Below are 19,100 nucleotides of genomic sequence, written 5' to 3'. Positions count from 1 at the left end.
GTGAGCCACCGACAGCCCGTCCCCATATCCCCCCTCCCCCATATCCCCCCTCCCCTATATCCCCCTCCCCCATATCACCTGATCACTGCCTGCGTGTCTAACCATGCATGCTTCATTGTGTACTGCAGGAGCAAACGTCGAGGCACCCATCCCCGCAGATGCAGACCGCCCGCATGATGCCCCTCGGAGACCACGGGAGACGGAGAGACCCGGACCCTCTGGCATGCGACGCCCGCACGATGCCCCTCGGAGACCACTGGAGACGGAGAGACCCGGACCCTCTGGTATGCGACGCCCGCACGATGCCCCTCGGAGACCACGGGAGACGGAGAGACCTGGAGCAACAGGGAGACGGCGCCCCCGTCTCATGCGGGTGCGGCGATGCAGGCATGTGCCACCCAGCGACGAGAGGGGCAGCCACAGGTTCCCGTCACAGCCGAGCCACGAAACCACAACCCAGGACACCCCTACCCAGGAAACTGAAATACAGAACAGTGACACAGATTGGATGGGCGGAGACGAACCGCCACCCCAAAGTGCCATGGATTCAGATTCGGACGGGGCGGACGACACAACGCCACTGCTGTCACCAACACCCTCCACCATCGCAGAGACGCTCACCTCGGTTGGGCACTTTAGTGATGAGGCGTCTGGTACACTCACTGGTGCGCACAACACAGCCGTCCCGGTACAGCAGGTGGAGGTAGGAGCAGCAGAGGGGCCGGGCGGTTGGAGGGCAGCCCAGTCCAAACGAACATCTGCCGCCCAGATGGATCCCGGGTTCCTGGAGTTACCACACCCACCCATAGGTCCGATGCAACCACCGAACCTGAGACGAGCGAAGAGGGTGACGGCCAGCTTGCGGCGGCAGCAGTCGCAGGTAGAGGAGTCAACCCGCGTCCAGGAGCTGGCAGTGGTGCCGGTCATGCGTGCCACCCAGGCTGACACCGCACGGGTGGCGTCCGTGGTGGAGACAATGGGTGCGACGGTGTCAGACATGCGGAGCGGTTTGCGAGGTCTGGGGCTTTCCGTGCAGGCGGCGTCTGTGGCCCAGGACATGGCTGCCCTCTCACAGGAGGCCATGAGCCAGCGCCAGCGGCAGATGGCAGAGGGGCTCAACTCCGTGTCACAGTCTCTGAAGGCCATGGCCCAGTCTCTGCAGGCCATGGCCCAGTCTCAGCAGTCCATAGCCCAATCTCTGCAGGCCATGGCCCAGTCTCAGCAGGCCATGGCCCAGTCTCAGCAGGCCATCGCTGAGGGCATCGGCGCCATTGCCCATGTGCGAGCCGGCGTCGCACAGTCACAGACAGGTATTGCCAACCCCCTGAGCTCTATGGCTGCAAACCTGCAGACCCCTGTCGATACCAGCACAGGCCTCCAGGACTGGCAGTGCCAACTATCGGGGGGGGCGTTGGATGGCCAGTCCGTTCGCACCCCCCACCCATGTAGAGGCCTGGGGGCCATCGGGCACCCTGAGGGAGGTGGAGGTGCTGGGGCCCATTTCGGGTCCCATTGTAGGGGAGGTCCCGGAACACCTCAACACCTCGGGCTCCCCCCCTTCCGTCCCAGGTGCATCGGGTGGGCAACGGGCAGGACAGGCTGGCAGCTCGCCATCCCAGTCGCCCGGGCCGCAGCCTGGCCATTTAGGCCAGGCGCCCCAGGAAACGGCCGCCAAAGGGATCCCGTGTCAGAGGGCAGGAATCACAGGAGTCCACCTCCAGTTCTGCTGTACCGTCTGGGGAACCACGTAGACGTAGTCAAAGGGCCCGTAAGGCCAAACAATTAGACACTGAGTAAGTTGGCACGGGTGCAGGGCACAGATGAGTTTTAGGGGCTAGGGCACGTGCATGAACTCCTTTCGTTATAAAGTCAATGTTACACCTACAGAAGCTGCCTTTGTGCTCTGTCCAAAGCGTGCGGGGGTGTCATGTACGTTGAGCGCAAGTGTGTGTGTGAGGGGTGGTCTTACCTCAGCCCCAGGTGAGTATGCCCCCTTCCCCCTGGGCTGCCATCAACATCCCCCCGGGCAGAGGACGGGACCGTGCGCTGCAGTGTCACAGCCGCATGCAGGGATGGTCCGGGTGGATGGTGGTACTGTGGCCATGGGTCAGACATAGTCCAACGATGTGGAGCCAGGAGCTCATCGCAGAGCGGGTTGTCATCATCCTCCATGGCCTGCAATAGACACGCATCCACTGGCAACTGTGTGAGCCCGGCTGTTGTGTCGCAGGTGGATCGGCAATGGGGGGGTGGTGTGCATGCGGGTGGGGTGGGTGGGGTTGGGGAGGGGGGTGAGAGTGCTGGGTGGGTGGATGGGTGGGGGGTGTGGGTGGTCGGGTGTTGCCATGGTGTGAGGTCTGTGGCCATACTACCCGATTCCCACACCAGTGAAGCGGGCGTCTATCAGTCTGTCCTGTGCCCGCTGGCCCAGCCGGTAACGGTGGACAGCCACCCGCCTGTGTCTAGCCCGTCTGCCCTGAACATTGCCCCCATCCTCCTCATCTGGGGAGGACTGCGCCTCTTCCTGCTGCTCCTCCACTCCGCCGTCCTCTGCCTGCGGCACATCGCCCCTCTGCTGGGCTATATTGTGCAGGACGCAGCACACTACAATGATGCGGCAGATCCTATCTGACCGATACTGGAGGGCGCCCCCAGAGAGGTCCAGACACCTGAAACGCATCTTCAGCACGCCAAAGCACCTCTCTATCACTCCCCTTGTCGCTACATGGGCATCATTGTAGCGGTTCTCCGCCTCTTGCGTGTCCTCCGTATAGGCATCATCAGCCACGATCGCAATGGGTAGCCCCTGTCGCCTGGCAACCAGCCCCTCAGCCGGGGATGGCGTCCCTCGTACATGCCGGGGATGTATGACCGCGACAACACGTATGAGTCGTGTACACTGCCCAGGTAACGGGCGCAGACGTGCAGGATCATCATGCGGTGGTCGCAGACCACCTGTATGTTCATCGAATAGGTCCCCTTTCTTTTGGTGAACACGGCCCTGTTATCTGCAGGTGGCCGCACGGCGACGTGCATCCCATCGATCGCGCCCTGGACCATGGGGAACCTGGCCACAGCAGAGAAGCCCACGGCCCGGGCATCTGGGCTGGCCCGGTCCACAGGGAAGCGGATGTAGCGGTGCGCAATGGCATACAGGGCGTCTGTCACTGCCCGGATGCACCGGTGTACCGATGTCTGCGATATGCCGGACAGATCCCCACTCGGTGCCTGGAATGATCCCGTTGCATAAAAGTTCAGGGCCACCGTAACCTTGACGGACACGGGGAGAGGGTGTCCCCCGCCAGTGCCAGGCGGTGACAGGTGCGCCAGCAGGTGGCAGATGTGTGCCACGGTTTCCCGGCTCATCCGGAGTCACCTCCTGCATTCCTGGTCCGTGAGGTCCTGGTACGACAGCCGGGGCCGGTACACACGGGGCGTCCTCGGGTGCCCCTGTTGCCGTGGGGCCGCGACGTCCTCCTCCCCCTCCTCGTCCTGTCGGTCAGGTGTCCCTCCAGACTGGTCGGCTGCCGCCTGCCCCTCTGCGGCAGCCTGCGCCACCTCTCTGGCACGCTCCTCCTCCTCCTCCTCCTCATCCAGGGCAACATGGACATTAGCGGCTGTCATCATTGCCCATTCCCCCTCCTCCCCCCAGCCAGGTGGCATGGACCGCATGGGTCCGACTGTTGGAGGCTGGCACCTGGCCAGGTGGACCAACTCACTTGCCCTCGCACCCCCCCTCCCCGGCACTGACCCCCGCCCCCGTGTCCCTCCCCGGCACGGACCCCTCCAGTCCCCCTCCCCGGCATGGACCCGCCCGTCCCCCTCCCCGGCACGGACCCCCCATCCCCCTCCCCGGCACGGACCCCCCTCGTCCCCCTCCCCAGCACGGATGCCCCTCCCCGGCACGGATCCCCCGTCCCCCTCCCCGGCACAGACCCACCCCGCCCCCCTCCCCGGCACGGACCCCCCCCCTCCCTGGCACGGACCCCCCCCATCCCCCTCTAACACCCCCCCCCCCCTGCCGTACAGACACCTCTCCCCACACATACAGACTGCGGCCACGCCATCGCCTCTCCAGCGGCCAACCCGCCAGGCCGTCACCCACCTCCACGCTGGTCGGCGTCAACCATGAGCACTGGTTGACGCCAATTAATAGGTGGTTTGATTTACGCCAACGTGACCCGTGATCACGTCGGCGGGACTTCGGCCCATCCGGACGGGAAAATATCGGCAGCCCCGAAATCCATTGCCTTGCGCCCACCCATGCCATTCTCCGAGGTGTGCGGCGCGATTGACGCCCCGCCAACTTTTCTCCCTTCGGAGAATTCGGCGGCCGGCGGGGGCGGGATTCACGACGGCCCACGCCGATTCTCCAACCCGGTGGGGGGTCGGAGAGTCTCGGCCCTGATGTTTCTTAAATGTTATGAGAGTCTTTGCCTCTACCACCCTTTCAGGCTGCACCAGACTCCCATCACCCTCTGGGTGAAAAGGCTGTTCCTCACATCCCCTCTAAACCTCCTGCCCCTTAACTTAAATCCATGCCCGTGGTCATTTATCCCTTCACCAAGGGAAAAAGTTTCTTCCTGTCTACTCTATGCCCCTCTTAATTTTATCCGTCTCAATCATGTCTCCCCTCAGTATCCTCTGCTCCAAGGAAATCGACCCCAGTATATCCAATCTCTCTTCATAGCTAAAACTCTCCAACACAGGCAACATCCTGGTGAATCTCCTCTGAACCCTTTCCAGTGCTATCATATCACTCCAATAGTGTGGAATTCAGAACTGCACACAATACTCTCACTGTGGTTATACAGTTCCAGCACAACCTACCTGCTCTTAAACTCTGTGCCTCAGCTAATAAAGGCAAGTATACCTAGGCCTTCTTAACCACCTTATCTACCTGTCCTGCTAACTTAAGGGACCAATGTAAATGCACACCAAGGTCTCTCTGCCCCTCAGTGCTTCCCAGGGTCCTGAGGTTCATCATGTATTCTCTTGCCTTGTTTGTCCTGCCCAAGTGAATCACTTCACCCTTACTGGATTGAATTCAATTTGTCACTGATCAGCCCATCTGACCAGCCTATCTAGATCCTCTTGTAATCTAAGGCTATCCTCCTCACTATTTACCACATTGTCATTAAACTTTTGTTTTATAATGCCCCAGTCAAGTGCCTTGGGCTGCTCCATTATGTTAAAGGTGCTATATAAATAGAAGTTGTTGCTGTGAAGCACTTTGGGATATCCTAAAAGACGCTGTTTAAATGCAAGTTCTTTCTTCCCACAGGTTTGTAATTACCTTAACTGGGTAGTGAGAAACCTTGCCGATTTGGAAGTACAGATGGGAGCTGTGAAGAAGGTGAACAGTTTCCTGAGCATTGAAAGTGAAAATTATGAAGGGACCATTGGTATGATTTACAACTACAACATATCTCAGTGTAAACCTAGAAGTGAAAAGAGATAGCAGGGAGAAACATCCTTGTTAAAAATAATGATGGATTTCATAAAAACTGATGGATGTGGACATTCTCCGGTGTCTAGACATTAAGCACATCAGGTGAACCTGTGCAATACATGTACATGAAAACAATTCCCTTGGCATTCTGATTTTCTCACCTCTGTTATGCTTGTGTATCCAACATGGTCAGTATCCTGTACCCGGCTAAATTAGCAATTCTTTAATTTGTGAGCCTAGTTGATGAGTGTCAACCAAGTAGGCTCATAATTCTGTCCTTTCCAGCAGTCTCTGACTAGTAACCAGCAGCATAGATCATAGAATTTACAGCACAGAAGGAGGCCATTCGGCCCATTAAGTCTGCACCGTCTCTTGGAAAGAGCACCCTACCCAAGGTCAACACCTCCACCCTAACCCCATAGCCCCATAACCCAGTAACCCCACCCAACACTAAGGGCAATTTTGGACACCAAGGGCAATTTAGCATGGCCAATCCACCTAACCTGCACATCTTTGGACTGTGGGAGGAAACTGGAGCACCCGGAGAAAACCCACGCACACACGGGGAGAACGTGCAGACTCCGCACAGACAGCGACCCAAGCCGGAATCGAACCTGGGACCCTGGAGCTGCGAAGAAATTGTGCTATCCACAATGCTACCGTGCTGCCCTAGGTTTTTTAAAGGAGCTCCATGATGTTTCCTTGCCTCCCCTAGCCCCACCCTGTTCGAGTTGACTGCTGCACAGATCAGGGGGTCAGACATGATAACTTTCTGGTCCCTGTGCCTCAGTTCCCCAATGGGTGAGCACATTTCTCAAATAACGGAAGACTTGTCTGAATGCAATTTTTAAAGCAATTCCCTTTCACAGAAGGTCATTCAAAATGTGGCATGGTCTTCCAGTGCATGAGGGGAAAATTCCATAACCTCCTGCCCAGCAAGGAACTCCATTCTCAGGAGGGAGTGTGAGGGATTCATTGCGAGAGTATTTTAACCCCGTCCATAACAAAGATAAAGAGGCAGAGTTTATGCTGCAGCTGTAAGGAACTCTGGTCAGATCGCACCCGGAAGTGTTGCATTCAGTTCTGGATACAGCATCTCAAAGTTTGTTTTGGCCTTGGAGTGGGTGCAGGAGATTCACAAGGATGATAGTGGGCCCTAAATGGTTAAATTATGAACGCAGAGGTTACATAAAAGAGGCTTCACTTGTGTATAAAACATGAAGGGATGATCGAGTAGAGGTATTTGAATGTAAAAGACCTCAATTTTCCAATTCTCCTAAGATATAGGGTTGGTTCTAGGGGACTAGAAAATTGGAAATATTACGCCCTTTTTCAAAAAAAGGTGGAGAAATGAATAAAGCTGGCAATGACAAAACAGTCTGTTTAACATCAATGGTGGGGAAGCTTTTGCAACTGGAAAAATGAGCAGCAGCTTGGACAAGTATGACCTAGAGCCAATATGCATTTGTTAAGGGCAAATTGTGTTTGACAAACTTGATTGAGTTTTTTGATGAAGAAATAGAGAGGAAGATAAGGGCAATGCAGTTGTTGTTTTGTAAACGGGAGGTGGGGGCATAGTGGTACTGTCGCTGGACTGGTAATCCAGTCACCCAGGGTAATGCTCTGGGGAGCAGTGTTCAAATCCCACCATGGCAGATGGTGAAATTTGAATTCAATAAAAACCTGGAAATATGCCGTTCTTACCTGGTCTGGCTGACTTGCGACCCCAGACCCACACAATGTGGTTGACTCTTAAATGGCCTCTGAAGTGGTCTAGCAAGCCATTCAGTTCAAGGGCAATTAGAGATGGGCAATAAGTGCTAGTCAGCCAGTGATGTCCACATCCCTGAACGAATAAAATAAATTACAAAAGGTTTTGAGAAAACAAAAACAGAAAAAAAAAATTTTTTAAAACACTCGGCAAGTCTGGTAGCATCAAACAGAGCTAACATTTCGGATTAATGACTTTTCGTCAGAAGTTCTTTGGTAGTCGGTGGGCTTAGAGTAAAATTATACTGAACCATTTGTGCTGGGTATTTGATAGCAGGCTAATTAGCAGAATTGAAGCCTAAAGCTTAAAGGGACAATAACTGCATGGGTGGACAATTGGCTCTGGGATAGAAGACAGAGTTGTGATGAATGGTTCCAGAGGATTCTCTGGGTCCGCTAGCTAGCGGCGGGTTTTGCGAAGGTTCGTGGAATCAGGCGACTAATACTTTGCATCAGTATTCACCAAAGAGAAGGAATTGGTGGATGTTGAGTCTGGAGAAGGGTGTGTCGATAGCCTGGGTCACATTGAGATCCAAAAAGACCAGGTGTTGGGCGTCTTGAAAAATATTAAGGTAGATAAGTCCCCAGGGCCTGATGGGATCAACCCCAGAATACTGAAGGAGGCTAGAGAGGAAATTGCTGAGGCCTTGACAGAAATCTTTGGATCCTCACTATCTTCAGGTGATGTCCCGGAGGACTGGAGAATAGCCTATGTTGTTTCTCTGTTTAAGAAGGGTAGCAAGGATAATCCAGGGAACTACAGGCTGGTGAGCCTTACGTCAGTGGTAGGGAAATTATTGGAGATAATTCCTCGAGACAGGATCTACTCCCATTTGGAAGCAAATGGACATATTAGCGAGAGGCAGCATGGTTTTGTGAAGGGGAGGTCGTGTCTCACTAACTTGATAGAGTTTTTCGAAGAGGTCACAAAGATGATTGATGCAGGTAGGGCAGTAGATGTTGTTGATATGGACTTCAGTAAGGCCTTTGACAAGGTCCCTCATGGCAGACTGGCACAAAAGGTGAAGTTACACGGGATCAGGGGTGAGCTGGCAAGATGGATACAGAACTGGCTGGGTCACAGGAGGCAGAGAGTAGCAATGGAAGGGTGCTTTTCTGATTGGAGGGCTGTGACTAGTGGTGTTCCGCAGGGATCAGTGCTGGGACTTTTGCTGTTCGTAGTATATATAAATGATTTGGAGGAAAATGTAACTGGTCTGATTAGTAAGTTTGCAGACAACACAAAGGTTGGTGGAATTGTGGATAGCGATGAGGACTGTCAAGAGGATACAGCAGGATTTAGATAGATTGGAGACTTGGGTGGAGAGATGGCAGACGGAGTTTAATCCGTACAAATGTGAGGTAATGCATTTTGGAAGGTCTAATGCAGGTAGGGAATGTACAGAGAATGGTAGAACCCTCAAGAGTATTGACAGTCAGAGAGATCTAGGTGTACAGGTCCACAGGTCACTGAAAGGGGCAACACAGGTGGAGAAGGTAGTCAAGAAGGAATACGGCATGCTTGCCTTCATTGGCCGGGGCATTGAGTATAAGAATTGGCAAGTCATGTTGCAGCTGTATAGAACCTTAGTTAGGCCACACTTGGAGTATAGTGTTCCATTCTGGTTGCCACACTACCAGAAGGATGTGGAGGCTTTAGAGAAGGTGCAGAAGAGATTTACCTGGTATGGAGGGCATTAGCTATGAGGAGTGGTTGAATAAACTCGGTTTGTTCTCACTGGAAGGATGGAGGTTGAGGGGTGACCTGATAGAGGTCTACAAAATTATGAGGGACATAGACAGAGTGGATAGTCAGCGGCTTTTTCCCAGGGTAGAGGGGTCAATTACTAGGGGACATAGGTTTAAGGTGTGAAGGGAAAGGTTTAGAGGAGTTTTATGAGGCAAGTTTTTTACACAGAGGGTAGTGGGTGCCTGGAACTCGCTACCGGAGGAGGTGGTGGAAGCAGGGACGATAATGACGTTTAAGGGGCATCTTGACAAATACATGAATAGGATGGGAATAGATTACATAGATTACATAGAACATACAGTGCAGAAGGAGGCCATTCGGCCCATCGAGTCTGCACCGACCCACATTAATCCCTCACTTCCAACTTATCCCCGCAACCCAATAACCCCTCCCAACCCTTATGGACACTACGGGTAATTTAGCATGGCCAATCCACCTAACCTGCACGTCTTTGGACTGTGGGAGGAAACCGGAGCACCCGGAGGAAACCCACGCGGACACGGGGAGAACGTGCAAACTCCGCACAGACAGTGACCCAGCGGGGAATCGAACCTGGGACCCTGGCGCTGTGAAGCCACAGTGCTAATCACTTGTGCTACCGTGCTGCCCAAAACATTTATAGAACATACAGTGCAGAAGGTGGCCATTCGGCCCATCGAGCCTGCACCGATCCATTTAAGCCCTCACTTCCACCCTATCCCCGTAACCCAATAAGAGGGATACGGACCCCAGAAGTGTAAAAGATTTTGGTTTAGACAGGCAGCATGGTAGGCGCAGGCTTGGAGGGCCGAAGGGCCTGTTCCTGTGCTGTACTTTTCTTTGTGCTTTGTTCTTTGACTGACAAAAAACGGGTTTCACGCCAGGTGTCAAACCTGTTGTGAGTCTCCCGGCCAGTCCCGCTGGATGTGTTGGGTTTCCCACCCAGACCCAGTGGGAAATGCTAAATCCTCAACTGAATGTAAGTAATGGATTGGAAGCCCCAATCAACAACCCCCTGTGATGCTCCTGCCAAGCTAGGACTCCTGCTAGTGTGCTAGCGTGAATTGGTGCAGGTCCTGAGAAACGGGGAACTGTCAATTTGCACACCGAGGTGGGGAGAGGGCAAGGAGGTGAGAGTACATTCCCTGCCCGTGCCTCCAGTGTGCCAAGGGGGGTCCTTCATGGGAGGTTGGGGGGGGGGCTTGGACTGGGCAGGGAAGCTCAGGTTGGGGATTTACAACACAGAAAAGGCCCTTTGAAGCATTGTGTCTGCACTAGTCAAAAACAACCACCTAACTATTCTAATCCCATTTTCCAGCACTTGGCCCAGAGCCTTGTATGCCTTGGCATCTCAAGTGCGCACCTAAATACTCCTGAAATGTTATCAGGGTCTCTGCCTCCACCACCCTTTCAGGCAGCGAGTTCCGACTCCCACCACCCTCTGGGTGAAAAAGATTTTCCTTGAATGCCCTCTGAACCTCCTGCCCCTTAGCTTGAATCTATGCCCCCTGGTCATTGATCTCTACACCAAGAAGAAAAGTTTCTTCTTGTCCGCTCTAGAGCCCCTCATAATTTTATACATCTCAATCACCCCCCCACCCCCCTCAGTCTCCTCAGCTCTAAGGAAAACACCCCAGTGTAGTCAATCTCCCTTCATAACTAAAACTCTCCAGCCCAGGCAACATCCTGGTAAATCTTCTCTGCACCCTTTCCCGTGCTATCACAAACCTCCTATAATGTGGATTCTAGAACTGCACACAATACTCTAGCTGTGGCCTAATCAACATTTTATACAGTTCCAGCAGAACCTCTCTGCTCTTAAACTCTGTGCCTCATAAGACTTAGGAGCAGAAGTAGGCCACTCGGCCCATCGAGTCTGCTTCGCCATTCAATCATGGCTGATATTTTTCTAATCCCCAGCTCAGCTAATAAAGGTAAGCATGCCATATGCCTTTTTAATCACTGTATTCACCTGTGCTACTACCTTAAGGGACCAGTGTACATGCACACCAAGGTCCCTCTAATCCTCAGTGCTTCCCAGGGTCCTGCCGTTTATCATGTATTCCCTTGCTTTGTTTTTCCTGATACCCCACAATTATCCAGATTCAATTTCACTGAAGTGTCATTTATCAGCCCATCTGACCAGCCCGTTTATAGCCTCCTGTAATCTAAGGCTACCCTCCTCACTATTTACCACCCCACCAATTTTCATATCATCCGCGAATTTACTGATCAACCCTCCTACATTCATGTCTCAATCATTTATATAAACCACAAACAGCAAGGGACCCAACACTGATTCCTGCGGGACCCCACAGGACACAACTTACAGTCAGATAAACACCCCTCGACCATCACCCTCTGCTTCCTGTGTCTCAGCCAATTCTGGATTCAATTTGCCAAATTTCCTTGGATCTCATGAGCTCTTACCTTCGCTATCAGTCTGCCATGTGGGACATTGTCAAAAGCCTTGCTGAAGTCCAAGTAGACTATGTCAAATGTATTTTCCTCATCTACACACCTAATCACCCCTTTGAAAAATTCAATCAAGTTCGTTGGACCTCCCCTTAACATGCTGACTTCCTCTCCAAATGCAGATTAATTTTGTTTCTCAGTATTGCTTCCAATAGTTTCCCCACCACTGAGGTTAGACTGACTGGCCTGTAGTTTCCTGGTTTACCCTTCCTCCCTTCTTGTACAATGGTACCACATTAGTTATCCTCCAGTCCTCTGCCATGGCTATTGTGGCCAGAGAGGAATTGAATATTATTGTCAGTGCCTCTGCTCTTTCCTCCTTTGCCTCACTCAACAGCCTGGGATACATTTTATCTGGCCCATGATATTTGTCTACTTTTAAGCCTGCCAGACCACGCAGAACCTCCTCTCTGTCTATGTTAATCTCTTTAATTTTATCACAGTCCTTCTCCCTGATTTCTATACCTACACCATTGCTCTCACGAGTGAAGACTGTTCACTTAGAACCCTACCTATGCCCTCTGGCTCCACACACAAATGACCACGAAGGTCCTTACTGGGCCCAACTCTTTCCCTAGTTATCCTTTTGCCGTTTGTAAAGTTATCTTTTTATACTTGGTAGTGGTTGGGAATGCTTGGTGGATGGATACAGATTCAATCCTAGCTTTCCAATGGGAATTGAATAAATACATGAAGCAGAATAAATTGGGTGGGGTGGGGTTACTGGGTTATGGGGATAGGGTGGAGGTGTTGACCTTGGGTGGGGTGCTCTTTCCGGGGGCCGGTGCAGACTCGATGGGCCGATGGCCTCCTTCTGCACTGTAAATTCTATGATAACTATGAAATTGCAGGGATATGGGGGAAAGCCAGAGAGTGGGATTTATTGGATTGCCAGTGCAGACTTGATGGGTCAAATATTCTCTTGCTGCATTATTCTATGAATTGTTAGGGTAGATTAGAGGGAAAATAATCCCTTTGTTGGGGGAATCCAGAATAAAGTAACCTTAAAATTAAAGCTAAGCCGTCATGAGTATTGTCAAGGTTAGTGGAAATTTGGAAGCCTGTCATCAAAATGCTATTGAGGTAGGGGCTCAGAGGTACGGGGAGGTCAAATGGTCATTTTACTGTACAAAAAAATCTTATTAATCTAAATTTTATATTTCCACTTGATCTCCCCATTTCTACGCTGCTAATTCTGATGTGATCTCCAATATTACGAGTGGCGCAGTGGTTAGCGAGGTGCCAGGGACCCGTGTCCAATTCCGGCCTTGGACGACTCTGTGGGGTTTACACATTCTCCCGTGTCTGCGTGGTTTCCTCCGAGTGCTCCAATTTCGTCCCACAGGCCAACAATGTGTAGATTTGGTGGGGTTACGGGTTCTGGGTTTAGGGCGGGGGAGTGGCTCTAAGTAGGGTGCTCTTTCAGATGGTTGGTGCCGACTCGCTGGGCTGAATGGCCTCCTTCTGCACTGTAGAGATTCTATGATTTGCTCACTTTGCATATCAGTCTGTTCCAGAAATGCTCATGTGTCAACTCTAGCCCTTAGCTCCATGTAGTGTGTCAGTTAAAATATGTTCATGTTTTCTGTTGTCGCGTATGTTAGATGATATGGGGGCGGTATGTGGCTAATTTAAAAACTATGTATCTTATTAACTATGATCTAATTGAACGGCACTACAGGCTTGAGGGGCTGAATGGCCTCATCGCATTCCCATTTTCTGGGGTCAATGGAGAGTAGAAGCAAGTGCTGTGTAACGCCTACATTTGATCCATGTGCATGAGTTTCCCACTGAGAAATGATGTCCCAGGGGTTTTGCTGGAATTTCTCCAGATCTAAAAACATTTTTAAAATTGTGCAATGAGTTGGAACATCCACAAAGATGCTACTGGACTTTATCAGTGCTGGTTATCACCTACAATTCTCCAGATGTCAAGTTCCCGAACCCAGTGTGTGTCCGCTCCCCCGTAGGAAGGGAGCGAATGTTAGTAGATGAGTTGCTTTGAGCTGATGTTATGTGGGTTGATTTAGAATTACGAGCAGTAGATGAAAGCAAATTGTGAAGACCCTTAAAAAGGCTTGAGTTAACAATATCAGTTTGAGATAATGCACCCACTCTGGATCTTCATATTCTATGCAGATCCGTCCCTGATCCCAGAAGATTGGCCACAGCAGGGAGAGATAAAGATTCAAGATCTCTGTGTTCGGTATGACCCAACTCTCAAACCGGTCCTTAAACATGTCAAAGCTTACTTCACGCCCGGACAAAAGGTAATTAAGAGGGTATGACAAAGATTTGTCCTTTAACGGCGCTCTTAGGAATTTGGAGAGATTTTGCAAACTTATCACAAGCAAGGGGGTAGGTGTTGCCCTTGTGGTGAGGAGGTGAGAGTGAAAATGGATCGATTACATCAACCGGGTAATCCCGACAGATTATCAAACGGATTTTAAGAAATTTGAAATGTAAACTTCAGAGCTGCATAAAATCCCATTGGTCCTCCAATGTCTATTCCGCTACAGGGCATCTTTTAATTCTCAAATTGGACAAGGACGATCTTTCTTGCCTGCCATTTTCATTGATTTGTTTATTGTGCTGTATTGGAGCCACAGCCGCACAGAATTGATTTTGACAGGCCAATAGAGTGCTATCTCTTTCTTCATTTTCTGTTTAATTAGCTCAGAAGGTTGAAAGCAATAATGAAAAAGCCGTACAGCTGTGCCGCATCTGTACTGATTGTATTCACCATAAGGAGCACCTGTGTGTGCAATAATGTGTGCAAATGTTCCATTCAATACACAATGTCACATTCGTGATTTTAACATGTCCCCCCTCCCCTACTCAATGTTACTCACATTGTTCAGACAGTTAATTAGCAGAGATGGTGGTGTAGTAGTAATGTCACAGCACTAGCAATCCAGGGTTCAAATCCCAATGTGGCACCTGATAGAATTTAAATTCATTCATAAAATTTGGTGTTGAAAAACTGCGCAGGGATATTCTGGCCCCACCAGGGTGGGACCCGCCATAAGGGATGTGGCGGCCCAGCCGTAGGTCCGTTGACTTGCGGTGGGACCGGACGATCCCAGGTGCAGGTGGGGCCAGATAGACCAGGCCCTAGTCTCGGCAATGGTGGCCATGATATTATCACAGGTTGTTGTAAAAACCCACTCACTAATGTCCTCTCGGGAAGGAAATCTGCCATCCTTATCTGGTCTGACCTACAGGTGACTCCAGACCCACTGCAATGTGGTTGATTCTTAACTGCCCTCTGAAATAGCCTCACATGCCACTCAGTTAAAGGGCAATTAGGAATGGGCAACAAATGCTGGCCTAGCCAGCAGCCCATGTCCCATGAAAGAATAGAAAAAGGAGGTTAAGTTGTTCCCATTTTTCATGATATTTAGCTCACACTCAAGTACAGTTCGGGTAATGGAAAAGTTATAAAATAAATTACCAAGTTAAAATATGCTGCAAAAAAAATGCTGGGTGAGCAATAAACAACCACTTAGTCAAAATAAATAATGCAGTAGTTCAGTTCAGCTCAGTGTACATAATGGAAAGAGATATAAAAATATGGGGCGGAATTCTCCGTTCCTGAGGGTAAGTACCGGCGTCAACCGAGAATCCACGGGAAAATCGTCTCGAACCCCTCACCGATTCCGGTATCGCTGAGGGGCTAGCGCCGGCGCCGCATGAAACGCCCGTGGAACGCGTGGAAAAGGGCTGGAAAATCGGCGGGTCCCGGGCCGCGCATGCGCAGGGCTGGCTAGCTGCACCGGTCGCACCGGAAAACATGGCGCCGGCTACGCTGGACCGCATACCCGCCCACCCCTACCCCACAGCCCACCCCCGGCCACAACCCACCACCACCCCCAGCCCTAGCAGAAGCCCCCGGCCAGCGGCACGGATCGCGGCCAAGTTTGGCGGCACAGGACACTGTCCGTAGCCGACATGCCAGGTTCCCAAATGGACCATCGGGAACTCAGCCCATCGGGAGCAGAGCATCAGTGGACCAGCTGATGACACACCAATGGCGTTGCGATAGATTTGGAGGGGGATGAGTATTGAGAACCGGCGTCAAAACGGTGCCTGCTTCGATTCCGCCGTCGATCCCAATTTCGGCGTCGGGCTATGGAAAATTATGCCCATGGAAGGTGTAATTGTATCACGGTCTCCTGGTTATAGCTTTTAACATGTGGGAAAAGGAAGTGGTGTTTACTGGGTGAAATGTCAAGCCATGAAATATATACCTGCATTGGAGAGGTTACAGGTATGGTTCACTGGATTTGTTCTGAGATCAGAGATCCAGGCTCCTGGCTGTTGAGACTGCTGACAGATCCTGCAAATGCTCTGATGGCTTCTGGTCATGTGGATCTCCACACAGCCCGCCTCACTGGAAACCCTCAGCAGCATTATCAATGGGATAGCCATGGCCGTGCTCAGTCGCCAGCCCACCAGGTGTTGACACTCCTCAGTGCACTCTTCAGAAGCGCAGCCCCACAGCAGAGGAAGCAGGGGTTTAGCAGAGCTCACCCCAAACAAAGGACACATGCTCCGTTGCCTCTGGAACCCTCTCTGGCACACAACCCCTCTCAGAGTAAAAGCCTCAGCAGTGAAACTGTAAGCTAGCCCGCCCCTTAGAACCATGAGCTGTCTCCAAGCCCTGCCTGCCTCCACGCCCCTGACCTCATCCATTAGACTGATTTTTAATTGGAAATGCGTAATGGAGGATGGGCAAGACGGTGGAGTTAAGGCCAGGATGAGATCAGCCATGATTGAATGGCGGAGCAGACTCGATGGGCCAAATGCCTAATTCTGCTCTTATATCTTATGAATTTATGAACGTCCTGTCCCCAGCCAGGAAACCTGACCAGCACCCTATCACAACCTGTGTGTTAAACTCAGGCTCCACATAACACTACAGCTAAGGTGTCATCAAACGCAACATCCCTCGCTCAGATCCTGCCCGCGCGCCAGTCTCTTAGCTTTGAACCGCATGCTCACACAGTATGAACACGTCCATCATACAACCAGTTGTCACTCTTCGGGTGGGAGAGCGCAAGGCTCACCTAGTGAGGTGACACACAGTAGACCCCACTTGGCGAAACAGGACCGAAGCCAAAGAGCCTCCTGCTTACACAGGCTGCAGCAGCCACCGGTACCCCTGTTGACAGGGATGGGTGGTGAAGATAGAGGCTCCCTACATCACAGGCTGGGCGAAAGTCATTGATGGGAACAGAGATGCAGTGTGGATGACACCATCTCAAAGTAGCCAGGGAAGGAGTGTTCGTGGGAGAGGGTGAACGGTTAGAGCTCACTCACTGGGAGTGCAAGGCGGGCTCACACTCCAGCCCCCATGTCCTGCCACTTCTCGGTGTAACCATATGGGTCGTTCATGTGTCTTTGGCGCACCCGCCCCGGCCCACCCGGCCACTGCACAACAACCAGCCACAGCCCATTCCTCACGCACGCCAGATGTTAGAGTCAGATCGGACGGGCGGTACAAAAGTGCTTCATTGTGACTATTTACAGCACTTCAAAGCTGCTCCAGCTTGCCAGGCTCTGAACACGAATTCCGACTCCAGCGAATCCGATGCCTGTGGGGCCAGGAATTGTCCGGTTGCTCATGGGTATTTGCATGGCATGAATTGCTCCTGGCTGGCGATCCTCGTGGCAGCACGCAGTTACCGTGATTCTCCACCAGCGGCAGCACTTAGTCTCTAGAACGGAGAATCCAGTCCTTGATTTTAAAATAAACAATTTGTTCAGATCTGAAACATGCAGCCAAATTCTTTGGTGGAGCCAGATTCATTTCTGGTTTCCAAAAAGTGCCACTGGATAATCATCTCTAAAGATAATCAATTGTATGTGAAATAATCCCCACAGGATCCACCGGGACGACACGTTCGATCTCCTTGTGGGCTTGTGGAATAATAATAATCTTTATTGTTATTGTCACAAGTAGGCTTACGTTAACACTGCAATGAAGTTCCTGTGAAAAGCCTCTAGTTGCCACACTCTGCCCCCTGTTTGGGTACACTGAGGGAGAATTCAGAATGTCTATTTCACCTAACAAGCATGCCTTTCGGGACTTGTGGGAGTTAACCGGAGCGCAGGTGCTGATTCCGCACAGACAGTGACCCAAGCCGGGAATGGGACCCTGGCACTGTGAAACAACAGTGCTAACCACTGTGCTACCATGTACGAGCTCCCCCGCTGAATTGCGGATATCATTAAAATCCACCGATAAAAGCCGGCCGGGAAGACCGGTATCTTCGGATGGTCCCAGTTGTACTCCCCGCCACTTTGTGGCCTTGCTTTGGCTTGTTGAATGATCCATTTGATTTGAATCCTTCTCGGGATGACTCCTGTGATTATAATATTGTGGCTACGATCAATGATCCAACACAAAACATGACAACCCTTCCAAATGGACTCCTTTGCTGTAACAATCCTATCTGTATTCTGTAATAAGCATTCAGACAACACCAATGGAAAGAAGATTACTGAAGGACACTATTAAATGTGACAAAAGTGCAAACACAAAGAAACTAGATGCCGGAGCCATCAGAGGCAGAGTTGTTCCAGCACCCGCACTTTATCCCTCAGCCTGTGTGGCTCCTTCTCGATCTGACCTCGGAGCACAGACTGGGAGTTTCTTGCGAGGTAATTATCCAGTGGCACATTTTGGAAACCAGAAATGAATCTGGCTCCACCAAAGAATTTGGCTGCATGTTTCAGATCTGAACAAGTCGTTTATTTTAAAATCAAGGACTGGATTCTCCGTTCTAGAGACTAAGTGCTGCCGCCGGTGGAGAATCACGGTAACTGCGTGCTGCCACGAGGATCGCCAGCCAGGACCAATTCATGTCATGCAAATACCCATGAGCAACCGACCGGTTTAAAAAGTCCCCTCTCTCTTAATCAGCTCCTCCCACTGTATGACCATCACACGCCGATGAAATCGGTATGTTTGAAGGTGGTGGATTCTGTTTGCTACACGGAGGGCATTCGCAAGACCAGAGGCGGACTTACACCAGTTGGTGTTCCACACCACACAGTTACCTCTCAGAATGGGGCCCACTCAATGGCTGGGGCCCCGTGCTGCAGCGCTGTGTGTTCCATCCTAGGGCCGCCTCTGGAAAAGAGAGCGTGCAATTATGCAATCGTCGAAGAACTTGGAGAGAATTTCGCCCTGACCAACATTTACATCTCAACCAATAATGTGGTCATTATCACATCGCTGTATGTGGGGTCTTGCTGTATGCACATTTTAATTGTTGCATTTCTTCCATTACGATAATGATTGTATTTCATTGGTGGAAAGTGCTTTCGGATATCCGAGGATCTGACACTAATTCTATTCTTCATTCTATGCCTTTCTTGAGCTCACTAGCTTTATCATACATTTCTTCTCAAGGAATAAAGATTGCTCTGTTGCTGCCAGTACACATCATGGCTGGACCAATGGTTGATCCGATTGGTGTTCCTACAGCCTTCAATTTCAGGCCTGTACACCTCCTCTACGAGTACAACTGCTGATGATGCGTTCATCCCAGTTTATAAGGGAAAGTAGGGAGGGAGAGCGCCAGGGGACGCAGCTTTGCAGTTGAGAAATCAAGACAGTGGGTTGACTGGATTTTCCTCAGGAACGACCAAGTGTAACTGCAGAAT

The 19,100-nt window shown here is 51.2% G+C and overlaps 1 protein-coding gene across 3 annotated transcripts in view; it reads left to right on the top strand.

Annotated features, from left to right (window-relative positions):
• LOC140388118 (ATP-binding cassette sub-family C member 9-like) overlaps positions 1 to 19,100 on the top strand; it is a 299,102-nt gene that overhangs the window by 246,057 nt on the left and 33,945 nt on the right. For all 3 annotated transcript variants that reach the window (XM_072471781.1, XM_072471779.1, XM_072471780.1), the window contains 2 exons: positions 5,285 to 5,405; positions 13,566 to 13,696. In XM_072471781.1, the coding sequence (XP_072327882.1) occupies positions 5,285 to 5,405; positions 13,566 to 13,696 (252 nt within the window). The remainder of the gene's footprint in view (positions 1 to 5,284; positions 5,406 to 13,565; positions 13,697 to 19,100) is intronic.

Source organism: Scyliorhinus torazame, chromosome 13, assembly GCF_047496885.1.
Source record: "Scyliorhinus torazame isolate Kashiwa2021f chromosome 13, sScyTor2.1, whole genome shotgun sequence".
Taxonomy (NCBI): domain Eukaryota; kingdom Metazoa; phylum Chordata; class Chondrichthyes; order Carcharhiniformes; family Scyliorhinidae; genus Scyliorhinus; species Scyliorhinus torazame.
This window is presented reverse-complemented; position numbering and strand designations above follow the sequence as displayed.